Genomic DNA, 14800 nt, shown 5'->3' with positions numbered 1-14800 from the left:
TGATCACCACTCAGACAAAATTGAAGTTACAGCAAACCAAAAATGGTAGCAAAAAAAAATGTCAACATGTCAAAAGACAACCACCCTCTTTCAAGAGTTAAACATGCACTGAATACAATACTGTATAGCCTACTGAATGTATTGGCGTCTTCTATATGTCTTATTTTCTTTGCTCCCAAACATGGTGTTCCCGAATTCTCTTGTCGTTCTATCTGCCTGCATCGGCCATACGGCTGACATATAGCTGAGCTTTGGGGGAAAATAGCCTGTTTTGGAAGTATAGCCAAGGCCACTACTGAGTGTCTCTCTATGGTGACGCTTGAGAGCACACCAGCCAGCTGCTTCCTGTTATCATAGTGTGACTTCCACAAAACAAGACCGTGGCAGTGTGAAGAAAGAGAAAATGTGAAAAACTACCACTTTTAAGGTGGGGTTGTGACTGTAACTTGACACGGCGATAATTCCTTATGTAAAAAGAAGACTACTGACAGTAAAGTAATTAATTTTAGTATATGCTTTGGATTTTATTCTCAATTAAACATTGAGGTTCAAATGACACCCAAATCCAAGTTTGACGTTTAGAATTAGATACAGTATACACTTTGCACAAATGCAGTCATTACAACACAGACAATGAAGATATTGACTTAATAAAGTTTAACATAGCTAGAACACCTACAGGCCAACCAGCATGTTCACTTCCACATGCACAATTTCCCCTGAATTTTCAGCATTGAGTTTGGTTGAGGGGTAGATAGGTTAACCCTTGATTCCTCATCTCTCCAGTAACAGTACAAATCAGGCAGAATGTCAGGAAAATTAAACCAGGAAAAACCTGAGTCACCCCTGACTCCTCCTTCCCTCCCTCTTTCTCTCTCTCTCACACACACAGAGGGCTCACTCTTTCCATCCCATTCCTAACTGCTGCCCTACTCAGCGGAAAATCCGCTCTGCTGTGGCAGCATTTGAAAGGATATTTCAGTTTATACAGAAGTTGTGGCTTCTTGGATCTATGGAAAAAGAAACCGAACTGTACTAAGTGTACTCATGCATTTGTGTTTCTCTCAGCATGCCAATTGAACACCAGGGCCAATTGTGCCACAATGTCAAAAATGAGAGCTAATTTTCTAGGAAATTTCTCATTCAGGAAAATCTTCAAAGCACTCCAAAACAGTGCATGCTATGTTCATGAGCTATTCATATTCTCTGATATGAAGATTAGAAAGAACAAAAATGTGCTCTCTGAGAAATTAGGGAATCCCCTTCAACATTTGCCAAAAGTAACCCTACCAATAGAGGAAACAACTTGTTGACCGTGACTATTGACCGTTTTGTGAAGTTCTGCAGAGAATCAAAGGGACCCAGGCACTGAGCTGTAGGCTTGGCTAGGGAAGTGAAAGAGGATGTCCTCAAGCCAAACTTCTAAAAAAACTCAATTTGACCTCTAAGATTTGTCCGTGCAACACACTTGTCATGATTTAGAGTAGTGGAAACCTGAGCCTCCATTCAGAATTAAAAATGCTGTTATGTTAGACAGTAATTGAATCATATAACAGAGTTTGGACAGATTTAATTAAAAACAGTGGACGATAATTTGAAAGTATGCTGGCCGGTGGTGCATACTGAGTACTATACACTGCAATTATTTGGGAAACTGGTCATTTTAAAACAGATGAATAATTAAACAATAGCTTCAGGTTTTCCTGTTAAATGTATTATTTCACTGAGCTCGTCACATTGCCAGGGGCAAAATAAAGGCAATTCTCTGATGAACCTGCTTCTCTGGCTTAAATGAAAACCTAATTGGGAGAGGATTCTGAGCCGACAGCCTGAGTGGAATTCATATTGCCCTACAAATTCCATTAGCGCTCCAATGGGTATTTGATCACAAATTGCCTGATTTAGCTGAGGAGCGTGCCTGGCATGGGACAAGAGAGCTTGCGGGAGCCTTACTCTAGCAGTATTGAAAGCAACTTTACAGTTCTTACGTGCACATATTTAAATATATATATTTTAAATATGTAAAAAAACAAAACAATGCTTAAGGTATCAATTTAAGCTTAAAAAAACAGAATAAAAATGTTTTCAGCCTGAAAACATCAGACTCGGGCATCTACATACATATATAAAAATGTCAGGTTGGGGACAGCGTATACCATCACTTCAGGACTTGACGAGAATCCCACTGTGGAAAAGCTGTGCTGTATCCTTACTGCACAATTGGTTGCAAGTAAACTGACCAGTTTGTCATTGTGAGAACTGGTATCTTTCATACTGGGCCCCTTCTTCCAAAACTGCTAATTGGAGCTCCAGTCCTACTACACTGGAGTACAGCGCCCTCTGCTGGTCATGGCTACTTATGGTCCACTTTGTGCAAAAGAAAATCATCTCTTCTCTTAAGTACTGATTATGAACTTGTGATGAGTCTCCACATTACATTTTAGTACATATGCTTGTAGGAGTATATTCCTGTTATGAGATGTTGTTAATCATACAGTTTTACATTATCATGGCAAAACGTTGTGAGAGATTTTAGTAAGGCCAGGAAGTATATCATTTGTAAATGTATCAATGTGATTACTAAAACAAAACAAAAACACATGACTGAAACAGAGTTTTTGATTTTATTAAGAGTTATTATATACTTATCATGCTTTCAGTTCACCAGTTTGATTTTTGAAGATGGATACTTAACTAAAGTTTAGCTCAATTCATAGTACACACACTCTGATAAACTGTACAAATCTTTTTCGCTCCCATACGATAAGGCTTTCTACTATGTCCACTGAGTTCTCCTCTAAATGAACTAACATGTGTGCTAAGGATTTAAAAAAAAAAAAAAAAAAAAAAAAAAATATCGCACTTTAAAGTCATCACTGCTCCATAACAATTATTAAATAGGCACACACAATCTCAAAATGATACAAAATGAAAACAACCAAAATGTAATTACAAGACAATCATGATATATAATGAGGCCATACCATGATTTACAAAAAAAAAAAGACCAAAAAAATGCACACACATAATTTAAGGGAAAAAAAAGAGAACTTTCTCATCAGGTCTTTGGCCAAGACAAATTGTCTGCCTCAGGATGAAAACAGAACCCATAACGTACATACCAAAGAATCTTTGGTACATACGTACTACAAAAGGACTAAATGGGCAAGAACAGACACCTCCAGCTAAACATTACAAGATCCCACCACTGAACAGTGGAAATGTAGAAAGCTTGAGTAGAGAGTGGGTCGACTGCGTCCTGTACAATTCCAGCATGTCTGTCTCACATATCAGAGAATGGAGGGGAGGACTTGATTGTACAAGAGGCGATGAGTTTGTGTTTGTAAGGTCTGTCTGTGTATAAATGTGTGTGTGAGTTTTAGCATATGTACATACATAAAGACTGAGAAAATAGGCACAGATGGCACTGAATAAAGTTCCTAATTGTGCAAGGCAGATATTTTTAAAGTGTGCCTCCTTCCTTTTAAAGTACACTTCCAGGAAATCTACGCTTTTTAAAAACCTTTCACTTTTGGGGATATAAAAGAATAAAGTAAGGTAGCGTAGGGCAGAACATCAAAGGGAGAATGAGTTCAAACAAGTGGGAAGAAAACGTTTCAAGAACTTCATTGGAACAAACAAACAAACAAAACAAAGTAACATACATCTAAAAAGGGTTGGTGGAAAATCAGATGTCAAGGGAAAGCAAACGATGAAGAGGAGACCTCAGTTCGCCTTCTCGTCTTCTCAATCCTTATTGCAGCTGAATGGTCTCAGTGGCCTGCCGTTCATAAGGCAGAGAACAGGAGAGGAGAGGAGAGGAGAGGAGAGGAGAGGAGAGGAGGAGGAGGAGGAGGAGGAGAAGAGGGGGAGAGGGGGAGCTGCCTTCACGAGGCACAGGACAGCAGCTGAAGGGCGTTAAGAGAGACTGGGCTCACGGGAGCCCACCTGAGACTGGGCCCTGACTGGGGGTGGGGGAGGGCTAGCTGCGGTGGCTTTACTAGGGCAGGCGGACACCAACAGAGAGGGTATGGGGCAGAACGGAGGGTAAAAATCCTCTCTCGGGGGGTCTGCTGGGGGCAGTAGAACAGGGGTAAATTTAAGTTTAAAGAAACTCACCAAGGAGAGTTCTGACTGGGCCTGATTAATTGATGGATAAGGTAACCTGGGGAATTCCCACCAAGCTAGGCTGGATGTGGTAGACCCAGACGGGCAGGTTGTTTGACGGAGCCTAGAGGAGGCTGGCTCTGTTGGGGCCTGTTAGTTAGTGCAGTTCCGATGGGGCAGGCTGGGTGAGGTCGGCGGGCTGGTTGGGGAAGGTTCTGGCAGAGGCGGGCCCTCTACAGGAGCTTGTTGGCTCTCTGATTGGCCTCATCGATACGAGCTTTGTTCATATCAGCCTGAGGGGAGATATAGGACAACATTGTAAGCGTGACTGATAACCTTACAATTACACACCTTTGGTCGTGCAACTCACAACAAGAGACAATGACAGTTACATCACCAACAGTTACATCACTCACTGACTGAAACAGGTAAAAACAGTCAAGGTAACCAACATTACTATGATGCAATAAACAATATGGTAAGCAAAATGTGTCAATCACTTTCCTTGAGACTGAGAAATCTGAATGCTGTTGTTATAGGTAAGTGTGTTTAAGGCCTTGCATTACTGCACAAACTGTCAATAATATATATATATTGAAGGGAGAGAGCAGTGACCCCCACCCGGTCTTGAACCCGGGTCTCCGGGGCAGTAATCCTGCAGCTTGACCGCAACGCCAAAGAGCCAGGCCCGTTGGTATGGCAGTCAGAGCACATATTCAACTGTAGTGACGATACTCTGTCACAATATGGATGGAATTGTGAATGTTTAAAACCCTGAAGTCTGAAAGAGCTGGGAACCAGAGAGAGAGAGAGGCTGAGGTTGTGCTGACCTTGTCTGTGATGCGGTCGATGGTTTTGTTCTGCTTATCGATCTCATTGCCCATATCCATGGCCATGTTCTTCAGATTCCCGATAATGCTTCCCACCGCATCCAGGTTCTCCTCCATCTCATCCTCCCGAGCATCATTCGTTACCCTGACAACCGCAAAAAAACAAGTAATTATTCTCTTTTCTTTTTAGGTGGAAGAGGGAACAAAAGGATGTGATGGATATTTTTCATACTGAATATCCATATTTATTCTGTTTTTCTTATATTATATTCTGTTAATACACTGCATATATCTATATGATTCTTACTATTATAAATGTTACTGCTACTACATTGCACATATCTGTACATGTACATACATTGTTCATAGTACATATTTATTCTGCACTGATAAGGTAACTGCTAATACACTGCATATATTTACATTTAATTTATATTACTCTATACCACCTTCTGTAAATCAACTGCATACTACGATCTACACTGCACTATATTTCTTGACCTGTCTATGCACCACCTGTCTATACTTTGTACATCACATTGCACTTTTCTGCTTTTTTTGCACTTCTAGTTAGACACAAACTGCATTTCGTTGTCTTTGTACTTGTACTCTGCACAATGACAAAGTTGAATCTAATCTAATCTAATCAAATCTAATGAGCAACGTAGCAATGACCTGCCACAGCCTGTACAATTCATGATTAAAGTTTCACCACAATATTTTCAGTTTGATTTCGATAACAATAAACATTTCTAACACTGTTCTTCTAGGTCTTATTCTGCTATATGGGTTTCATTACATTGACTTGTTGTGCACATTGCACATTTAGCAAAGTCAAACTGTTCACCACAAAATCTTAACTATTTTAACGAGTAAATAGGGCTTCAATCAATCAATGGGCTTGTAAGCACAGAGACGGACAGCGGAAGTGAACGCCTACAGTCCGGCCCGGCTGCGCCTACCTGGTGATGTAGCCTCCCGAGGCCACGGCCACCTGTGGCACACCGTTGCGTAGGCTGGTCGGCTGGTTGGACACCACGCCGCCCGCGCCAATCTCTCCGTTGTTGGGTTCACCCGTGCCCCAGGTGCGCTTGTACTTCCCGTCATGCTCAATAGACCTCACCCTATGTGTAGACAGAGAGAGAGAGAGAGAGAGCGCGAGAGAGAGAGAGAGAGAGAGAGAGAGAGAGAGAGAGAGAGAGAGAGGAGAAACTCACACAGTGCTCTCACTGAAGACATGAATAGAAGACGTAATTGCAAAAGAAGGTACAACATTGTTTCTCAATACTCTAATACTATTGCTTATGGAAAAAATTGATAAGAAGGGTAAGAAAGTGATAAAAGAACCCAGAGGTAATTTCTTAATAGACAAAAAAATTAGTCGCTCAGTCTCAGTGTCTAAAAAAAAAACTGTCCAAGTTTACCAAGTTTCATGGTGTAATGAAAAAATTAGAGACATTTCACCTGAAATTTGCCTCATATCACCCAGCCTGGAATGATTAAGCATTCTGTGCACTCACATCTTCTGGAGGTACCCAAGAGCCTTCATTCCCAAAGCTTGTTTGTCTTCAGTTAGGCTGGCACTAATGACATTAGCTCATTTAAATGTGTTTTTTTTTCTTCCCCAGGGGGTTGGGGGGATTGGGAGGAGAGGGGCTCTTACCGGTCACATGGACACACACACAGACCACAGCACTTGGAGAGGTCGGTCAGGTTCTTCTCGGCCTGCCGCATGTCCTCGTTTATCTTGTCCATGCCTTCGTCCACCCGTTTCAATTGTTCTTAAAAAGCGGGATAGATGGAGGGAGGAAGAGCCTTATTACTCAATTCTGCCTTTGTTTTGTCCAGGCCTGTTTCTGCTTTGCTCTATTTTGTGATGTTCCTCAGTATGCTGTAGTGCTTCCAACTCATTTACTGGTCTATATTTGCAAGTACTATGCCCCTATACACCCACATCATACTACAAATGTATTTTAAGACAAGTGCTTTTGTTTCTAAAAATACATTGAATTGCAACATTAAAGTCTTTGACTTATAGGGAAGGCGGTTCAAAGACAATCTAGCTAGTATTATTGTGTAAGAGGTTCAAAACTGGATTATTTCATGGCCACAGTGCTTTGCCAACTGCTACAGTAACAAAGGGCATAAAGCCTGAGAGCAGGAAGGATTTGATCGACAACTATGTGTGAATGGACGTCACGTACAGAGTGAGGTCATCCTATTCATTTTCTGCTCCGGTTTATGCCGCCGGAAAGTGGACAGGATGTGTTTCCACAACCCACACACTACTACTACAGCCGACATTGTTCTCAAGCAAACCTTCATGGAGAGAGAGGGGACAGAAAGGGTTCCTACACAGTACACACACCCTTGGGTAAATCAATTGAAACTGGGAAAATGTTTCAATTTACAGGCCAAGGAGGTCATGGTTTCGGTAACAGTCTGTCTATTTTGTCAGGAAAAAGGTTTATACAAAAAACACTGGTCCGATTTTCATACAACTCCATGGATACGGTGCCCTATATTTTGGACCGGATACAAATAACTTTCGCTGTAACGTTGTGAATGCAAATCTAAGAGTGTATATATAGTGTATGCAAAACTGGTCATGTTGTTGATGGGGATGCTGCTGATGTGCTCACTTACCCCCTTGCTGGTCCAGCATCTCCATGGTCTTGGCCCCCGTTTCTCTGCTCTGAAAACAGGGGACAATAAGGAGAGATTAATAACAGAAAAGCAGCAGGGGGTTTCCATCAGCCATAAAACATTATCACCACGAAATTCAGAGGCAGTTTTAATGCATCTACAACCACCACTCGAATAAACACAGGCCTGATAACAATTGTTAATATGATTCTGTTTGAAAAATAAATAATTTATAACTATTAATAAATTACTACTGGATATTGTTCATTTGATGTTAGACAATTTCCCTTTACTAAAGATAACATAAACACACACATAAATGATATGATCAATCATAGATTGTACAGAACTCTGGAATACACATGCTGTTCCTTTAGAATTAGACCCTTATAGTAGGTCTGTAAATTCTTTACTCTAAATGTACATCCTTCACCTTTAACATCTGACCAACTAAAATAGGCTGTCACTTCTTATCTTTTTTGGCAAAGCAATGCCTCTCAGCTGAGTTCCAGTATGACGAGCATTTGTTTGGAGACACTACACAGACACGTGGCAAAGTCCAAGCTTACGTAATAGTCCGTGGAGTGCCCTGTACCGTCTTATACTGGTAGTCTAAAAGACTGAATGTGCAGCCATCAAAAAGCTGCCTGGAGACCTTTATTTTGACACAAGTGATAGTGGTAACAATGACATTTGTAAATGTGGTCTCTGATGCCAGTCACAGCCATCAGCTGTGAATGAGTCCGGGTCATGTTTTGGCTAACTGTGGCTACAGTGCCGAGGAGGAAATGCTCCCGTCACCATGACGACACGTCTGGGGGCCTTACCTCCTCTGCCATCTGCAGCATGCGTCTCGTGCTCTCCAGCGACTGCAAGACAAAAGAGGGGTGGGGAAGCGGAGGCCGTGTCAATCACAGCTCAAACAAAGCTTTGTGTCATGAAGTAGAAACAGGGAAGCAAACTGCTATATGCCCTTCGGTTTAACCACAGCCCAAGCACAGACAGACACATATATGCATGCATAGGGGCATAGAGAAGCACCAAGGGAAAAGGAAACTATCAAGAAAGAGACAAGTACTGGTAATGAACATTGCCCGCCTGCTTTGGAGGGTTTGCAGTGGACATCACAATGATACTTAAGTCACAGCCAGTTTAACTCATTGAATGCCAAGCTGTTTTCGGAAGCTTTGTCCTAGAGTGCCAGCAATCTAGTCCATTGTTGATGATTTTTGTACAGCCACAGCATATTCTGTGTTATAGCTATGAACACATACAATGGCTCGTTTTAAAAGGTGAGACTTTAAGCTCTCAGTGGGTGAAAACCGTGTATTTCTACACGCCTCTGTTCCTGAGAAATCCCAAGCTAAACAGTGGCTAGTTTTCATCAAAATCACAGTTTTTTTCTTGAAATGGAGATATAACGTCTTTCATGAAATATTAAGTGTTGCCTGTAAACTTTCCGGGAAGTGATCAGCGAGACCTGGCGAGACTGCCACTTAGTGATAGACCCACGAAAATGGCCTGGTTTCGAGCTGACGTGCAAGCGTCACTGATTCGACCCAAAGCGGCAAACGAGTTATGATAAATGTCTAGATAAAATGTCCAGATTGTGCGTTTTCATGAGTTTTCGATCGTCATATATTTCATTTCCATTCATCACAGAGTTCCCAAAATCACATATAAGGTGTGTTAGAGTGTCTAGTTTCGTAATTAAAAAAAAAAGCTAAAAACGTAATATTACGTTTTTGGCACTCAACGCATGGGAAGGAAAAACTTAATATTACGTTTTTGGCACTCAATGAGTTAAGAGCGGTTGTATTTTTCTGCATGCATTGTGTGATGAATCATACTTTAATGCAGCTCTGGGTACTTAAAAACAAACACACACACACACACGGTGTGCAAGGGTGTTTGTGTGAGCATTTATGAATGTGTTTACTCAGTGGCGTCAAGGAACTCCTCATACTGTGTGTGTGTGTGTGTGTGTGTGTGTGTGTGTGTGTGTGTGTGTGTGTGTATTAGTGTTTACCCGTGTAGTGAGGCAGTGTTATGTAGAACACCACACACATGTTTCCCATCATGCTCTTCAACAGTCCATTAAGAAGCAGAAGAGAGAGAGGGAGGGAGAGAAAAGTAAAAAAGAGCAGAAAAAGAAAAGTTATTAGAAAGCAAAGAGAGAGAACTAACAGGGAAGACAAGAAAAGTAGATTTAATTCACTTGATTAGAAGGTGAGTACAAGCAGACAATAGGCCTAAGTGTTTATATAGGACACAGTTTATAGGACAGTCTCCATTCACTGACAAATGTTACAAATGTTAAGTTCATTACATGTTAACTTGAAAGTTATTCTTCATTAGGCAAAAAAGAGGTAGGCCTAGCCTAGTGATTCCCCACAAGATGTTAGGTTTAAACATTAGCACGATCAAAAATAAATGAAGCCGAAAGGGAGACGACAATTGCCAAAGCTTTTCAGGAAAAAAAAAGCTTATAAATCAGTTCCTAAATATGAATAACAATAGTAATGGGAAAAATGAAAAGGACACATGACCTTCAAGAAATAGAGCGTTATGTGAGGTTTGACAAATGTAATCTGGTGAAACTTCAGAGTGAAGAGGGGAAGAGCATGAGAACTGTGCAGAGCCCAGGAGCCTTCAGAAATGTAAACAACTGCCGCCGACCATACGGGTCTCTGTAAAAAATTCTCCAATCTCCCTCAGCTCCCGTTCACATGCCCTACTTTGTCTCCATGGAGACGGGAAGTCAACTTACCTCATCAGTCACTTGATTGGCCCGCATGGCCATCTGCTCCACAGTCATGTCCTCCATCTTGGTGCTGTCGACTTTGGCTGATCCTCCAGGGACAGTAAGTTCTACGCTCTGGTGCCTGAGGCGGGTCAAAGTTGAGAGGTCATAGAAAGAAAAAAAAAAGTCCCCCCAGGTGATTTACTGATCATGCTTCAGGGTGAGAAAAAGCTTAATTTAACAGGATAGAGCCAAACTGCAAAACAACCTTGGCTATCAAACAATTTCTCAACAAGTCAAGAGACGCTTGATTGCTCTCACTGTCAGGTTACTCCCTCTCTCTCTCTCTCTCTCTCTCACACACACACACACGGCTGAACATTATGAGTAGCCTGGTAGTCTGAGGGCACTAAAACCTAATCTTAAACTTTACTGACACAGCTCATAGTCAACCTGAAAACTTAGACAAGCTCTTCTAATAAATAGCATTGGGCTTGTGAGAACAGTCAAAAAACAACAAAATACTCAGTCATAGTCTTTTTTGCCGCCTATTCAAATGTGGTCTGAGGTCAAGACAGGTAAAGGACCATTTTAATTTGCTCCTAATTTATAATACAACTTGAATTTTGGGCATAAACTAATCTGTGTGTCATAATAACACTCCCTGGTAAGACCAACAGGAAGTCACAAACCCCTGAAGCACTTAACACTGCCACATTTTTTACCGTCGGCATGTTTCTCACTGAACTGAACTAGATGCCCCCTGTATTGAGAGGAGACACAACACTAGGGTGAAGGGCTCATCGCTCTCCTCGTCACTTCACCATCTGATCTAAAACACAGTCACAGAAGGTGGAGCACATCTCACCCAGTCATCTGACTTCACCGAACTGCCTCTTGAGAGAAGCTCACAGTAAGCAGTGGTGGTTTGATTTCCACATTCATATTACACCCAAGCAGAGCAGCCTGTTACCATTCAGCCATTTTGACAGTCTTGTGTCACCAGATCCTTTATCTAAAAACTCTTGACTTCCTTTGCTCTAGGTTGCTTTGCAGTTCGTACTCCTCACCAAATAGGCTCAAGCATGTTCCACAGCCTCTGCAGACCATCCAAACCATAATAAAGATCATAAAAAAAACAGCAGAGCAGATTAAAACCGTGTGACGGGGAACAGTGAGTAGATGAGGAGGAAAGAGTTTTTAGGAGCCCAAACATGAGGAAGTGAAGATGTGAGTCTACCCACAGGATGGGGCAGTGGCAAACTCACAGACCAGGAATGTGACCGGGCTGAGGAATAGGAAACTTTCTCTCTCACACACACACACACACACACAGTTCCATTATGCTTTGGTCAAGAGGGGTCACACACTTATGCTATCACCAGGTACAAGAACATACTCACACGTGCACGAGCGTGCATTCACAGGCACGCACACACACACACACACACACAGACACACACACACACAATGAAAAAAGATAAGGAAGTAACTGTCATATCTCGCCAATGCTGACCAAGAGAGAGAGAGAAAGCATCAAGTGGGAAGAGGGCTGGGGTGTGTGAAAGTGTAAATGGCAAAAGTGAGAGAGGAGACTTGAAACGTGGAATTTGCACTCGTCAGAGAAGAGCTACTTCTCTACGCTGTCTGTGCCTACAGCAACAGATTCTGGAAAGACTTCCCTTGAACCATAACCATGTCATATCATTAATCATCATAGCTGGTGTCTACTGAAGTGGGGTCATGTCATGGAAGTGGTGTCATGTAATTGTCATGTCAGCTCTCTAATAACTATGCCATGAACTTAGTCTTTCTTGACATTTTTAATAATGGATAATGGTCAATACCACCGTCACTTGAAATGTGAAGTCATAACACCAAAAAGATTGACATATCTACTGACATCTTTTTAATTGCCTTTAGACGTTCAGTAGATGTTTGTCTTTTTTATTATTACTCAGCTGTTCTTCTGGCTCTATCTACGTTCAAGCACTCTATCTGTTCTCAACAGCTTCGCTTGGTCTTTCCTGTTTTTGCAATGCTCTTGACCTGCAGTGTGCACTCCTCCCCCTCTCACTGACTTAGCACTTGACGCACAATCAACATAAAATAAATGTTAACGGTCATGGCTAGTCTAACTCCGCTCTCAACAATGTGCACCCATCTTGACTGTTCCTATTCTCATCCCAAAGCACCCAAATAGCCTCAGACATTGAAACATACGCTTCCAGCTTTTCCACCCAAACCTGTTCTCCTGGGTCAAGAACAACAACGCCCTGACGTCACCTGATACCTGTTCTCTCCACAGCCTCCCTCTTCTGTTTCCTCACTAGCCGACCAATCTCTTGTCACTTTGATCATACCATACACGAACAACCTCTATCCTGTGGCATTCCGTTGGTGTCCCATCACAGAATGGTGTTAATAAAAATACAAGTCTGAATCTTGTACAACTCGGATTGCATAATTAAACAGTTCTTTTTAGGCTAACTGTTATACGTTGGTTCTGCAATAAAACGTTTACAGGCGTCAACTTACTTCACATGAACAGAGTCAAACAAAGGCAAGCCAACTTTAAACATTACCCCTACTACCGCGCAAAGTAATAAACATAACGTTATGGCACGTCATTTCCAAGCAATTTCAAGAGATGCCAACTACGGTCATAAGACTTCAGAGACTGAGCACATGACAGGTCACGACGCATTCGTTACCAATTCATTGCAACTTGTATGTGCTCTAGCTGCCCCACGTAGATTATTAACATCAAACTAAGGTTACCTGCTCAACGCTGTATGACTTAATGTTACTTGTAATCAATTACATGTAAATGTAATCAATTCAAGCTAACTAGCTTATTTTTTTCATTTGTCGATAGTTAAAACTCTAACTGACACAATAGCTGTCCTTCATGTCTCAAGAACTGAGAAAAAGCCATCACCAGTTGAAGACCATACCTGCCCCACACCTCGTATACGTTCACATTAAAAGAACGGTAACATAATATTAACGTTAGGGTATTTTTAGCTAGGAAATCCCCAATAAGAAGGTTGAATCACGTTGGCTTTCACATTAAGGTGAAGAGTGAAGCGGTTACCTTGATTAAGTTAATCACGCATCCCATACACCAACCAGTAGTTTTAGTACAGCTCCCTATTGACAGAAAATGATCCTGACTTACGGTTTACTCATCTTCTCCGAAAGTTGTCCAGATATTTTACTTGCCTGTACTTGCCAGCTAGCTTGCTAGCATCGGCTAAACTGTTTGTTTTGTGCTGACAAACTACCTCTCAGTGCATGCTAGCCATAAAGCTAGCTAACAGCTTCCAAAGTTAGTTTCTTCCTTTCAATACAAAGGTCAATCCTTTTCTATTCGTGGAATTCTTGGTCAGGAAGACGGAAGGTAGTTGTCGGGACACTACTTACAGAAATGACTCCCAGTTAAAGTTCCTTCTGAGTTACTCCGTCAACTATCTGCGTGATCTGAAATAGTTTCTAAAATTCCTTCAGACAACAAGCTTCAACTTCCTCTTCTTCGTTGAGGCGTTGCTGCAGAATGGCAACCTCTTTCTGGTACTTTAGCGCCATCTGATGGGCTGGAAAAGAACGAACTAGAAATATACGACGGAGTAGGCCACACATGAAGAGAAAGCAATATATTTTTGCCATGACTAGATGACATGTCGACAATAAATTTGAAATGTCGAGATTAAAGTTAAAATATCATGTCGACTTTAATCTCGACATTTCGTCTTCTCGATATTCAAAACTAGTTAGTAGATAGTTGTTTGCTAAACCCAATTCTACGATTCTTCTAGCTCCACAGCAAAAGAGGCTTATTCGTGATTTCATCCGGTCCCTTTCCACAGATGAAGGCCTATTAAGCAAGCACCATGCAGCCTGCATCGTTCAGCGTCGTTTCATAATCTAGGTGCTTGATTTTATGAACCTGTGGAAAGGGACCGGATGAACCAAGAATAAGCAAAGATCTTAGAGCGGAGCGCTCTATAATATTTGCGGCCTAGCCTATCAATAGATGAAAAACAAAAACACGTTTTCTGCAGCTGCACATAGGCCTACTGTAAGGGGCTAACAGATAGGAGGCAGCACGCACTGCATTCGCTGCAGGTTGTGCTGAGTGAATGGAACAAAGATTTGTGTTCTGCTTGTAGCCTATGATTACAGCATGAGTTAAACATGGTTGAATTTCGGCGTGGAACGCGCAAGAGCGGCAGAGCAGCAAAATGAAAACACAAATAGGCCTAATATGATAGTATTAAAGTTCCACTACTTGTAAAAAAAATCATAATAAAAATAGGCTATACATACATATGAAAATGCATTAAAATGGTGGATATAGCGTTTGGGAAAAGAGCTTCTCTTTCTTGTAGGCCTAAACAAAGCTTTTGAATGCAGTTGCTTTATCAATTCCAAAGAAAATACACATCCAGATCTGTAGAAAAAGGAAATCCAA

General features: G+C 41.5%; 1 protein-coding gene across 3 annotated transcripts; it reads right to left on the bottom strand.

Annotated features, from left to right (window-relative positions):
* Window positions 1-2605: 2605 nt before the first annotated feature.
* On the bottom strand, window positions 2606-13869 carry LOC121692703 (synaptosomal-associated protein 23-like). Of its 3 annotated transcripts, none has more exons than XM_042071517.1 (8): window positions 13753-13869; window positions 10354-10468; window positions 8411-8452; window positions 7584-7632; window positions 6601-6718; window positions 5900-6061; window positions 4938-5082; window positions 2606-4400 (listed from the first exon to the last, which is right to left on the bottom strand). In XM_042071517.1, the coding sequence occupies exons 2-8, from the start codon at window positions 10408-10410 to the stop codon at window positions 4341-4343; spliced, it is 633 nt and encodes a 210-aa protein (XP_041927451.1). In that variant the 5' UTR covers window positions 10411-10468; window positions 13753-13869; the 3' UTR covers window positions 2606-4340. The 3 variants fall into 3 exon arrangements, with proteins under 3 accessions (XP_041927451.1, XP_041927450.1, XP_041927452.1); XM_042071516.1 differs by having other exon boundaries at window positions 13508-13859; XM_042071518.1 differs by lacking the exon at window positions 13753-13869 and adding an exon at window positions 13424-13442.
* Between the last annotated feature and the right edge of the window lie 931 nt (window positions 13870-14800).

The sequence above is a fragment of the Alosa sapidissima genome, chromosome 19 (assembly GCF_018492685.1).
Source record: "Alosa sapidissima isolate fAloSap1 chromosome 19, fAloSap1.pri, whole genome shotgun sequence".
Taxonomy (NCBI): Eukaryota; Metazoa; Chordata; class Actinopteri; order Clupeiformes; family Clupeidae; genus Alosa; species Alosa sapidissima.
Note: the sequence above shows the minus strand (reverse complement) of the source record. Positions and strands in the feature narration are given on the sequence as shown.